Here is a 12,477-nt window from a genome sequence, read left to right as displayed (position 1 = left end):
CTCCAGCCCCGCCCCGTGCCCATGATTGACGCGCGCGAGGACGCGGACCGCCGGAGGCCCCGCCTCCGCCAACCTCTGCTCGGACGACAAAGGACTACATTACCCAATAACCCGTTTTGACAGAGCTGGATACACGCGGACTCTCCTTCTGCCCCTGCCCACCCCTCTGCCCGTCACGTCCCTCCCGAAACCCGTGGACTACAGGTCCCGGGAGGCCTCGAGCTCTCGTCTGACTGCACGTGCGCACACCGGGCCCGCCCGAGGCACCTAGCCCGGCTGTGTTTATCTCGTTGGGGACCGAGTCGTCGGTTGGCGCGCAACCGGTTCTAGGCTGCAGGCAGCGCGAGGCCCCGCGGCCCCGCCCCGGCCCGGCCTGGCAGGTAGCCCGGGATGGGTTGAGGAACAAGGAAAATTGGAGGGGCTGGGGGCGCTCATGCCGGGAGCTGGAGTCATGGGGGAGGGGCCTGAGGGTGATGGGTGGGGGTAGAGAGGGATCTAGGGGGATGATGGGAAAGGAGAGTGTTAATGGGGAAAGAAGGGCTGGGGAGGATGGTGAGGAAACGGGTGGGAGAGACCTGGTGGCTGGAGGAGGCACTGAAGGAAATTGGGAGGAAGACTGGGTTGTGAGGAGAACGGGGAAGCTGAAGATAATGGAAGAAGCGGGGGAGGGGCTGGCGTTGTGGGGGAGGGGAGGTTGGGATGACAGGAAGACAGGGATAGCGTCGTATACAGGGAGGCAAATCTCTGGCCGAAAGGGGTCAATGAATCTTAGTTTTTTTTCCCTTAGTGGAAGAGGGAAAATGGAGGGCTGTCGGCGTGGAGCTTGGAGTGGTGGGAGAAGGAAAAAGGAGAAAACTGCAGAGCTCTCAGGAGATCAAGAAGGGCCAGAAATGGGGAGTGAAAATTGGGAGAGACCAGGGAGGGGGGTACATGAAGGGAATTGAGGAAGCTTGAGAATGCCCCGATGATGGAGGATCCCGGAGACCCAGAGATAAACGGAGCCCCTGAGACCTTGGGGGCTTGTCCTCCATGAGCTTGAGTTGTCCTTATGGAAGAGAAGCTGAGATTCTCTCCACGTTTGGATGGAATTGCTTGTCTTTTCTTCTGTGAATTCTTTACCTTGACATAGCTGAAGGGGGGAGCAGAAGCTAGGAGGGAAGATGAAGGACTCCCATTCTTAAGCCCTTCAACCTCGTATGTGCCCCCATGAGCCCAGATCCAAGATCTTTTGCATTGAGGTCAGGAGTAGTGAAGGGAGAGTGGTTTCCTACTGGGGCTATTTCAGGTTTGGCAGGGTGGCTATTTAAAGCATGGGGTGGAGGGTTGAGGGAGGTTAGGGGTGGCTGGTAAGCCAGCTAAAGCCATATCTCTTTCTTGCAAGGGGCCTGCCTTACTTGAGCTTTCTCTGTCCCTGAGGTTCTCTCTGGCTCTTCCCTCTGCCATGTCTTCTTGAACACAGAGCAGATGATCCTCCCAAACCCAGCAGGTGCTTGCCAAGGAAGGCAGTGCTAGCTGCAGGAGGATTTGCCTGACAGCCTTCAAATGTACCCATTATCACTAGGTTGAGAAGTTGTCTTTAAGAGACCGTGACCTCTCATGCCTAGGTCTTTTTCTTGTCCTGCCCAAGGTCATTTGTGCTTCCCTTCCCCTTTCCAATGCACACCCCCACCTCATCCGCCCTGTCAGGGACCCAAGTGGGAGAGTTGCTGCTGGAAACAGCTTGTTTTCTACCACAATAGCAGGGTGGGAGAAGCGGCAGGAGAAGAAAATCCCTCCTCCCCACCCCCACCCCCTCAGTCCCCAGCAGACACATACCTTTCTGGCTAAGTTCCTAGTCTTGGCAGCATACCAGGCACAGCTGTCAAAGGAACTCCTCGTGCCTGGGAGGGGCCCTGGGTGACCTCGATGGCAGCAGCTCAGCTTGACAAGAGCTCCCTATGAGGGGCTAACCACCCGTGGTAACATGGAGGCCCCTGTCCTGGATCAACCCCACCCTGTCCTCGATAGAGGGACTGTTCCAGTCTAAAAGCCTAAAAGCTTTTCTGCTTGGAAGCACCCATGCCAGCTTTCAATGGACTGTCTGGGGCTGGCTGTGCTATTAATAGCTCTGAGTATTTTGAGATCCCTCTCCCCACCTTAAAGAGCACACAGATTCTTAGAGAGGTGGCAGTAAGCAGAGCAGAGCCAGAGAGACAAGAGAACACATTGGCCTGGGAAGGGGGCTTGGAGCTTGTGCCAGGCCAGGGACAGAGTGGAGCCTCCATGAGTAGGGGGTGACCACCCTGAGAGCCTTGATCAGCAGATTCTGAGCTGGCAGTCAGGTCGGAGGGGCCCCACCCTTTGCTGTTGGCGAACACAGCCAGGGCTAGCTCCCTGACCTCAGCAGCTCCCCTGGGGCAGGGCCAGGCAACTGAGCCATGAGGGGTGGTGTGGGAGGGCCACCAGGGTGACACTTAAAGGCAAGGGCTGGCCCTGGGCAGAGGCACGGTGAGCCAGCCAAAGGCCTTGCCTGAGGAGCCTGTGGCCCTAACTTGTGTGCAGGTAGCAGAGGCAGCAGGCCGTGCCGGGGGGGCATGTTGCTGTAACCAGTGGCCCAGGGGATGTTACGGTGGACAGTGCACCTGGAGGGCGGGCCCCGCAGGGTGAACCATGCTGCTGTGGCTGTCGGGCACCGGGTATACTCCTTTGGGGGTTACTGCTCTGGTGAAGACTATGAGACACTACGTCAGATTGATGTGCACATTTTCAATGCAGGTAAGCTAATGCTGAGACCATCCTTAGGTGCCTGTCAGGGAGGGGAACGGGCGGCTGAATGAGGTTTGGTGGTGGTCTCGGTGGCCATAGGGGATGGGGGAATGAATATCTGGTTTGGGAGAAGGTGGACAGCCTCCAGAGATGTTCCCAGGGCTGAGCAGAGTTGTGCCCACAGTGTCACTGCGTTGGACAAAGCTGCCCCCGGTGAGACCCGCCATCCGTGGGCAGGCTCCCGTGGTACCCTACATGCGATATGGACATTCAACCGTCCTCATCGACGACACAGTCTTCCTTTGGGGCGGGCGGAATGACACTGAAGGGGCCTGCAATGTGCTCTATGCCTTTGACGTCAGTGAGTATGAGTCTCAGAGAGGCTGTGTTCTGCCAAATGGTGCTTCAGGGGACTGGGAATGGTGTGGTCCAAGGGGGCTGGGAATAGGGCACCCCGGAGTCTAGGAGGGAATGTCAGAGGTTGCTTACCTGGCCCATTCTCTCACCTCCTTCAGATACTCACAAGTGGTCCACACCCCGAGTATCAGGAATAGTTCCTGGGGCACGGGACGGACATTCAGCTTGTGTCCTGGGAAAGACCATGTACATTTTCGGGGGCTACGAGCAGCTGGTACGTCTAGGAAGAAACTAAAGGTTTAGGGTGGGAATGAGAAAGAGGAAAGGGAATTGAGGGTGGTGAAATGGGAGGCTTTGGCTTGTTGGCAGGTTTTGAGGGGAGGGATGGAGGGTCAGAGTGTGACCACTGATCCCCTCTTTTATTCCTTCCTCCACTTCCTTCCCTTTCTCTTCCCACTCAGGCGGACTGCTTTTCCAATGACATTCACAAGCTGGATACCAGCACCATGACATGGACCCTTATCTGTACAAAGGTCTGCCTTTTCTTCTTTGTTCCAGATCCCCACCCTCAACTGAAGAAACCATAGGAAGTTCAAAATGAGAGCAGATCCCCTCCCAGCCTCCATGCTGACGCCCTCCCTGTCATCTCTCTGCTTCTGCCCAGGGTAACCCTGCACGCTGGAGGGACTTCCACTCAGCCACAATGCTGGGCAGTCACATGTATGTCTTTGGGGGCCGTGCTGACCGCTTTGGGCCATTCCATTCCAACAATGAGATTTACTGCAACCGCATCCGCGTCTTTGACACCAGGACCGAGGCCTGGCTGGACTGTCCGCCCACTCCAGTGCTGCCTGAGGGACGCCGGAGCCACTCAGCCTGTGAGTGTCTGTTATATCCCTGTGGAGTCCCCCTTCCTGCCCATTGTCCTCACTCTTGACATTCCTTTCTCCTTGCAGTTGGCTACAACGGGGAGCTATACATCTTTGGTGGTTATAATGCAAGGCTGAACCGGCACTTCCATGACCTCTGGAAGTTTAACCCCGGTAAAGAGCACTGCCTTTAGGGAAAAAACAAGGAGCAGTTAAGGGGAGAGGAAAGAAAAGAATCCTGAGTAGGTAGGGGGAGGCAGGGGGAGGGGATATCCAGACTGGGCAGGTATTGAACCTCCATATAAACTTCTCTTTAGTGTCCTTTACCTGGAAAAAGATTGAACCGAAGGGGAAAGGGCCATGTCCCCGCCGGCGCCAGTGCTGCTGTATTGTTGGTGACAAGATTGTCCTCTTTGGGGGTACCAGGTTCGGAGGAGAGGGGGAGGGCTCAGGGAAAGGCCTAAGTCTTTGACTAACACGGGAGCTATTTGAGCAAGAGGCTCTCATGAGGAGTCTTTCCTCCTTCCTTGATCTCTTTTTTGATCCTTACAGTCCGTCTCCTGAGGAAGGCCTGGGAGATGAATTTGACCTCATAGATCATTCTGACTTACACATTTTGGACTTTAGTAAGTATACTTTTTCCCAAAGTGCTCCTGCCATCAGGGTCCTTGTCTTTGGATGGGGACATCCAGGACTGGACACTATTCACGGCTTTGACCATCTCCCTCACCCCTCTCCTCCTTTCAAGGTCCTAGTCTGAAGACTCTGTGCAAACTGGCTGTGATTCAGTATAACCTGGACCAGTCCTGTTTGCCCCATGACATCAGGTACAGTGAGTGGTTGGAAAGGAGGGATTGGTTGAGGGTGAGTGGGCAGCACAGGCAGGACCTGATTAGCCTGGTCTCAGTTTGGAGGAGACAGAAGTTTTTGTTCTGCTGGAGATATCATGTACTTGTGGAGAATAAGATGGAAGGAGATACAAAACTGTCAGCTGGGTGAATTAAATGAAAAATAAAATCCAGTTTTTTAAAACAAGCTCAGGGCTGGCCCCATGCCTTAGTGGTTAAGTGCGCGCGCTCTGCTGCTGGCGGCCCGGGTTTGGATCCCGCGCGCCCACCGACGCACCGCTTCTCCGGCCATGCTGAGGCCGTGTCCCACATACAGCAACTAGAAGGATGTGTAGCTATGACATACAACTATCTACTGGGGCTTTGGGGGAAAAAAATAATAATAAAATTATTTAAAAAAAAAAAAACAAAACAAGCTCAGAAGCATCACTTCCTAAAACCTGAGCCTAAATGGTTGTTTTTGTTAACGTGCTGAGAAAGTTTGATTAAATCTTAGAACCTAGCTTCAAAGTAAAGACAAGTTTAGGAGCCTCTGGATCATATTAGTTCCAGAATCAAAGGGCAGTTCTCCCTAGCTACTTCCCTTTGAATTCCATTCTTAGGTCCAAATCAAGCACAGAAAGTTACTTTGTGTATAATAATTTTGTGTTATTTTATATATTTTGTGTATTTTGTGCTCTTCTGGGTCATTCTGTGACACTTCCCTCTCCTTGTATCAGTTCAGCTTAACTCTTCCTTGCTGAGGGTCTGTGTGTTCAGTGTTTGGTGACATACAGTGTACAAGGCTGAACTGATGGATCCTAGGCTGGCCCAGGATTGACACATGTGCAAGTACCTAGTACCAAACAGACTGTACTGAGGGTCTTGGCATAAGGTGATACTTAGTAAATCTTTGTAGAATGACATAATTGTCAAAAAGAGAAGGATTTAATTTTAGTATGGTGGATGGGTGGGGAAGGCCTTAGGGAAGATAGGAGAGCGGAGACAGGGCCTTAAAGGGATGGGAGTTGAGAGCAAAAATGAGCATTCCTGGTGGGGGAGGAGGTGGAGGGGCTGCCTGGTTGGGTCTGAGCAGAGGAAAGGTAGGTTGGGAAGTTTATTGAGATGTGTACACAGATGCTTTTCTCTAGGTGTTGGGCACAAGAATATATAGATAAACAAAAACAGAAAGTCCACCTGAGCTTGCGGTGGAGGAGTGGGTGGTATTGGATATGGTGGTGGGTGGGGCCTGATTGTAAGGCTGTAAGGAAGAGGTAGGTGGCTGTGGGTGGTTGAGCTTTAGGAAGTTGGAGGGACTGGTGTGTTCATAGCTTTGTTCCAGCAATTCTGGGCTTGGGGGTGGAGGCTCCCCCTTCTGTTCTCTCTGCCTGTCACTGTTGGCCTTCCAGGTGGGAGCTGAATGCCATGACCACCAACAGCAATATCAGCCGCCCCATTGTCTCCTCCCATGGGTAGGAGGACGTTTCTGCTGCTTCCCTTCCTGAGCCTGCTGTTGTCTTCACTACCCCTGCCAATCTCAACCTGCCTGCCCCTTTGGACCCTGGACTCGGTATACCTCCACGTGGAGTTGTTGGACTAGCGGTCTTTTCTGTGCTGTGAACTCAGTGGGGAGCTGTAGCGGGGGAGGGCTAGCTTCCTCCTCCCTTGGGCCGAGGGCCCCTTCCCCTTGGTGCTCTGTCCTATCCACTTCCTTCCAACTGCTCCTGGGCTTCTGCTCTGCCCCAGGCCAGCCAAGCTCTGCTGGGAAGTGAAGGCAATGGGGAGAAGGGAGAAGCAAGCAGTGTGTGAGCCTTAGGAGCTTCCCCCTACCCCTATTTCCACGTCTCCCCCTGCTTGAGCCCGGAGCATTGATTGGGAGCTGAGAGGATTTGCAGCTGTTGGCATGAAACCTCCTTCTCCCTGACCTGGGGAGGCGAGGACCAGCAGATGATCCCTCCCTTCCCTGAGCTGTTGCTGTACCCTGACGCTCTCAGCCAGCTCGGATTTTATAAAAATGAATTAAAAACCTCTAAACGTGTGATCTGTTTTTGTGGAATGCGATGGGGATGGCAGGGGCTTCCGAAGAGGGCAGGGTGCTAAGGCTCAGGCTTCTCAGCCAAGAGCAGTAGGAAACCAAATGCCAGAGCGGCCTGGCTCTAGTTTCTGTTCGGCGCGGACTCCCGCGCCGTGCAAGAAAACGGCGGCAGCCTTATCTCTACTGGCCGCCGCTTTCCGCCTAAGGCTTCCGGCCGCCCACCGGCGGGCGGCGCATCCAGCTCTTGCATCGGCACGTGGTGCAGACTCCGCCTCCGGAGCCGCCGGAAGAGGCGGGGCTGCCGCCGCTGCGGCGGAAGTGGCGCCATTTATCTTCGCCGCGCCGCAGGAGCCAATGCCGAGAGCCAGCGCTCGCTCTGGGGCAGCTGCCGGGTCTTCGCGCGGGGCAGAGGATGGCAGAGAGGACTGCGGGGCCCTGGGGCCCGGGGACCTGCGGAAGGGTGAGGGCATGGCGCCGGGGGCCGGGGAGCTCATCGTCCGGTGCGGGCTCCGAACCTGCAGTTGGCGTGAGACTGCGAAGTTCTCTGAAAGAGTTAAACATGGGGAGCACCCCCCAACGCGATGGAAAGTGAGGAGGGAGAAGGGGTGCTTCCTGGGTTAGCACATCCTGAGCAGTTTCTTAAAGAGAGGGTGAGGGTTTTCCGCAGGGAGGAAACGCTTATGCAAAAGCCCAGAGTTAGGAAAGGGCATGGGTTGCTGAGGAAGGGTTAGTAGGTCAGGATTCAACAAATTTCGCAAACATTTATCGAGCATGGCTGTATGTACGTAGGCGCAGTTCTAGATCTGGAGATGCCCTAGTGAATAAAGCAGTGGAAAACTTGTCCGCATGGAGCTTACCTTTCAGAAAAGGCAGTAAAAAAAGAAATAAGTAAATTAATATATTAAAAGGCAATAAAGCACAGAATTGTATATTTTTAAAGGGTGAGTGTTATGGTATACAAATTATATCAGTTTTTCAAAAAGGTGATAAGGGCTATGGAAAGAAAGAAAGCAGGAGAGGGCTTGCAATTTTAAGTAATCAGAGAAGCCCTTACTGAGTAGGTGACATTTGAGCAAGGGTTTGAAAGAGGTGAGGGAGCAAGCAATAAGTATATCTGGAGGAAATTTCCAAACAGAGGCAGCATCAAGTGCAAAGGAACTGAAGTGGGAATATACTTGCCTGCTTAGGAACTGCTAGGAGGCCAGTTGGCTGGAGAAGAGTGAGAAGGGGATTAGTAGGAGATGAGAGTAGAGACAATGGCAGGGGCTAGGTCACAGGGGGGTTTTCCAGCCATTATAAGGCCTTTTGCTCTGAGCAAGGTGGAAGCCATTGGGAAGTTTTGAGTTCTGGAGTGACATGATTTAAAGTATGTTGGGGAGGCGGCGGGGGCGGGGGGTGGGGGTCCCGTGGCTTAGCGGTTAAGTGCATGCACTCCACTACTGGCTGCCCGGGTTCGGAACCCCAGGCGGACACCGACGCACTGTCTCTCCAGCCATGCTGAGGCGGCGTCCCACATACAGCAACTAGAAGGATGTGCAACTATGACATACAACTCTTTACTGGGGCTTTGGGGAAAAAAGGAGGAGGATGGGCAATAGATGTTAACTCAGAGCCAGTCTTCCTCAGCAAAAAGAGGAGGATTGGCATGGATGTTAGCTCAGGGCTCATCTTTCTCACACAAAAAAAATAAAAATAAAGTATATGTGTGTGGAAATTAGGTAGGTGTGATGAGATCAGATCTGTATTTTAGATGCCTCTCAGGCTGAAGTGGAGAGTACAGTTTTGAGAGGAGTGAGACTGGAGGTTGGGAGACCAGTTAGGAAGCTAGAGCACCCACTGAGATGAGAGGATGAACCAGGGAACACTGACAATGGTAACTGAGCACGGGAGACAGAGGCCCTATGGGGTAACCTGTGAAAGAGCAATTTAAGAGAGGGTGGCTGGCTTGGTCCATTTCCAGCCTTACATAGACACCTTCCTTAGCAAGGTGAGGCCCCGGGTAGCTGGAACAGTTGGGGAATTAGGTGTCACTGTAGCACCACTACAGGCTTTGCTGCCTAGGGACTGGTAGTGGTTGGTCTGATGGGGATATTGGAAAGGATCAGTTACCTAAGGAACGAAGAGAGGATGATGTCTTTGCAGCAGTGGGAGGTGCTAAGCTGAGTTGTGTGTCTCTCTCCGCCCCACCCCTCACCCCCCAACTTCTGCAGGCACGTCTAACATGTCATTTGAGGAGCTGTTGGAATTGCAGAGCCAAGTGGGGACTAAGACATACAAACAATTGGTAGCCGGAAACAGCACTAAGAAACAAGGTTCTAGACCACCTGTCCAGAATGCATGTGTTGCAGATAAGCACAGGTGAGGAGCAAGGCCTGCCTCAGCAGTTGGAGAATACCTGGGGCTTTGAGTAGGTGTCTGCTTTCTTGGGTGGCAAATGGGAGGCCTTTGACCATGACTAGAGTCCCCTTGACCTGTCCTTTAATTTTTCCATAGGCCTCTGGAAATGTCAGCCAAGGTCCGGGTGCCATTTTTGCGTCAAGTTGTCCCCATCAGTAAGAAGGTGAGAAAAAGGCAGGAAGCACTTTTCTCAGTGAAAGGAGACTGAACATTTCTTTTATAGTCTCTCTGTTCTCTCCAAAGGTAGCCCGGGACCCCCGGTTTGATGATCTATCAGGGGAATATAATCCTGAGGTGTTTGACAAAACATATCAATTCCTGAATGACATCCGAGCCAAAGAGAAAGAGGTATACAGCGTGAGACTGGGTTTGGGGGTGAGTGGGAAACTAGGACACAGGTTAGAGTGTCAGACGGGAGCAGGGAGCATAGTGGTGGCCAGATTTAATTCTCTAGTTAATTTAATTTTCTCTGATTTGGTTCTTACATTCAAATCCTGGCTCATCAGTTTACCAGCTCTGTGACCAATTAGCAAGTTACTTAATCTCTCTTTGAGTCTTTTTTCTCTTTTTTTTTAATTTTTTTTTTTTTATTTTTCCCCCAAAGCCCCAGTAGATAGTTGTATGTCGTGGTTGCACATCCTTCTAGTTGCTGTATGTGGGACGCGGCCTCAGCATGGCCAGAGAAGCGGTTCCTCGGTGCGCGCCCGGGATCCGAACCTGGGCCGCCAGCAGCGGAGCGCGCGCACTTAACCGCTAAGCCACGCGGCTGGCCCTCTTTGAGTCCGTTTTCTAATTCTAAAAAGAGATAATATTAATTCCTATCTCATAGTGTTATTGAGTTAATAATATGTGAACCTTTTAGAATAACGTTTGGCGCACATTTCTGTAACAGCTAACGGTTACAGAATGCTAATGATCATGTTCATTTTCCAATGTGGAGCTTGTGAAAAAGCAGCTGAAGAAGCACCGTTCAGGGGAGGAGCATGAGAAACTGCAGCAGCTGCTTCAGCGAATGGTGAGTGAGTCAGAATCCCAGGTGGGTGGTGAGAGCAGTTCAAGGCAGGAGGTGATTCACGGTCTGTCCTGTTCACCTATCTCACCCATCCCATCTTTGCTTCTCAGGAGCAGCAGGAAATGGCACAGCAGGAACGAAGGCAGCAGCAGGAGCTGCGCCTGGCCCTGAAGCAGGAGCGGCGGGGTCAGGCCCAGCAGGGCCATAGGCCGTACTTCCTGAAGAAATGTGAGTGGGATGCAACTGTTACAGGCTGGTTACAGGGACAGGGGTTCGGTGGCCCTAGTGGCAGTACACTGTGTTAGGGTTGGTCCATGAGCTCCCTAAGGAAGGCATGAAGGCTGGATCCTATGGTAACTTGGAGGAAAGTAGAAATAGCAGGGAGTAGTTATTTGTAACCGTTCTTATATCCCTATTAGATGATGGGCAGGGAGTGTCAGTTTTATCTCTGTCCCACCCCGTACCCACACTCCGCCATATGCTGGGCTGGGCACATAGAAGGAGCTCACAGTTGGTTGAATTGAGAAAGAGTGGAATCAGAAAAAGTCAGCTTGCTTACACACCCCAGTGAACTCATGTATCCCAGCATAGTGGTTGAGGATTACTGATCTGGGGAAAGAGAGCAGGGGGTGGGGGTGCTTCTTCCTTTGCTTACCAGTTTTCTTTCTCCCTGTCCTCTAGCTGAGCAGCGCCAGTTGGCCCTAGCTGAGAAGTTCAAGGAGCTGAAACGCAGCAAGAAGCTGGAGAGCTTCTTGAGTCGGAAGAGGCGCCGAAATGCAGGCAAAGACAGGAGACATCTCCCTTTGAGCAAAGAATAATAAGGAACTGTCCTCAGCTCTGCCACTACCCCAGTGAGAAGTGGATCTGTGGGGACAGACTTGGGCTAGGCCTGTTCTGATTCTTTCCCATTGAAGGGCAAGGATCACAGCTGCTCTTGAACTAGGTTAGTTCAGAGAAGACTAGAGGGCTCTTGGACTGCCCCTGGGACTGGACAAGAGCAGCTCAGCCTTCTGCCTTGCCACACTGCCTCTGCTTGGCTCTGGTTCATTATGTCCTCGTGTCCTTCTCGCATCCTTGCCTTAAACCAGCGATTCTGTTATAGAGGGAAAGGGGCCAGTGAGTGGCCTTGAGGCCTATGAAGGCCATGGAGTCTGTCAGTGGCTCCTAGGCCTGGGGATTTATGTAGGAGCCAGTTCATACATATCCTTGTCACTCTTCTTTTTATTATTCAGCTTTTTTTGTCGGGTTTGTGGGTGGCCTAGAACTGCTGTTTTAGTGGGCCATGTGTGGGGGTAGGTAACAAACCTAAGGCTCCTACAAAGTGGAAAGTCAGATGAGAGACTACTCCTACTAAAATCCAGAAGGTGACAGAATCATTTAAAGAGTGAACCAGTCCCACAACTCACCTACTTAGCTTTGGTTTTGGATGCAGAGGGAGATGGGAAGTGGGGACAAAAGGCTTCCCCAGTAATGTGTAAGCACAGCTGGCTCTCAATCCTCTTTGGGTCTAGAATTCATACTACTCATGTGGACTGGAATATCCTCAAGCTGGTAATTCAGTTTAAAGTAGTCTCAGGTTATGGGGGCTTGCCCTGTGGCCTAGCGGTTAAGTGAGTGCACTCCGCTGCTGGCGGCCTGGGTTCGGATCCTGGGCGCGCACCGACGCTCTGCTTTTCACACCATGCTGTGGCGGCGTCTCATAAAGTGGAGGAAGATGGGCACGGATGTTAGCTCAGGGCCAGTCTTCCTCATCAAAAAGAGGAAGATTGGTGTGAATATTAGCTCAGGGCTGATCTTCCTCACAAAAAAATAAATAAATAAATAAAGTAGTTTCAGGTTAGTAGTGCCTCCTGGCACCTGGCAGAAACAAATGCATTTCTCTTTTGAGGATTGTATTTTAAGCCCGGGCCTCAAGGGATTCCTTCAGATAAAATTTCAAGGAATATGAGCTTACAGTGAAAACAAAGCACACACAGAAAGAAACCACCATAAGCCATAGAGAACAATAGGCGAAAGACGCAGACCAGCAAAGATAGATGTTAGAAGTATAAAATATGAAATATAAAATATTTTGTATTTAAAGAAAAACTATGATTAATGCAAAGAGTATCAAAAAGGACCAAATTGGTTTGATAAGAAGTAAAACTTTTAAAAAGGAAAAATATACTATTTGAAGTTAGAAACTTTATGGTTAAACAGCAGGTTAGACACACCTAAAAGGAGAATGAAGTGGAA

General features: G+C 51.7%; 1 protein-coding gene across 3 annotated transcripts; it reads left to right on the top strand.

Moving 5' to 3' along the window:
- Window positions 1–161: 161 nt before the first annotated feature.
- LOC131413648 (kelch domain-containing protein 3) lies at window positions 162–12,082 on the top strand. Of its 3 annotated transcripts, XM_058554342.1 has the most exons (15): window positions 171–380; window positions 2,542–2,754; window positions 2,930–3,106; window positions 3,261–3,376; window positions 3,564–3,635; window positions 3,767–3,980; window positions 4,059–4,145; window positions 4,289–4,397; window positions 4,524–4,597; window positions 9,044–9,191; window positions 9,327–9,393; window positions 9,474–9,578; window positions 10,171–10,245; window positions 10,353–10,470; window positions 10,924–12,082. In XM_058554342.1, the coding sequence occupies exons 2-15, from the start codon at window positions 2,601–2,603 to the stop codon at window positions 11,058–11,060; spliced, it is 1,653 nt and encodes a 550-aa protein (XP_058410325.1). In that variant the 5' UTR covers window positions 171–380; window positions 2,542–2,600; the 3' UTR covers window positions 11,061–12,082. The 3 variants fall into 3 exon arrangements, with proteins under 3 accessions (XP_058410324.1, XP_058410325.1, XP_058410326.1); XM_058554341.1 differs by lacking the exons at window positions 9,044–9,191; window positions 9,327–9,393; window positions 9,474–9,578; ... (1 more) ...; window positions 10,353–10,470; window positions 10,924–12,082 and adding exons at window positions 4,720–4,798; window positions 6,208–6,359 and having other exon boundaries at window positions 162–380; XM_058554343.1 differs by lacking the exons at window positions 171–380; window positions 2,542–2,754; window positions 2,930–3,106; ... (4 more) ...; window positions 4,289–4,397; window positions 4,524–4,597 and adding an exon at window positions 7,173–7,293.
- The last annotated feature ends 395 nt before the right edge of the window (window positions 12,083–12,477 follow it).

The sequence above is a fragment of the Diceros bicornis genome, chromosome 14 (assembly GCF_020826845.1).
Source record: "Diceros bicornis minor isolate mBicDic1 chromosome 14, mDicBic1.mat.cur, whole genome shotgun sequence".
Classification (NCBI taxonomy): domain Eukaryota; kingdom Metazoa; phylum Chordata; class Mammalia; order Perissodactyla; family Rhinocerotidae; genus Diceros; species Diceros bicornis.
The sequence above is the reverse complement of the archived record's forward strand: the minus strand, read 5'-3'. Positions and strand labels throughout refer to the sequence as shown.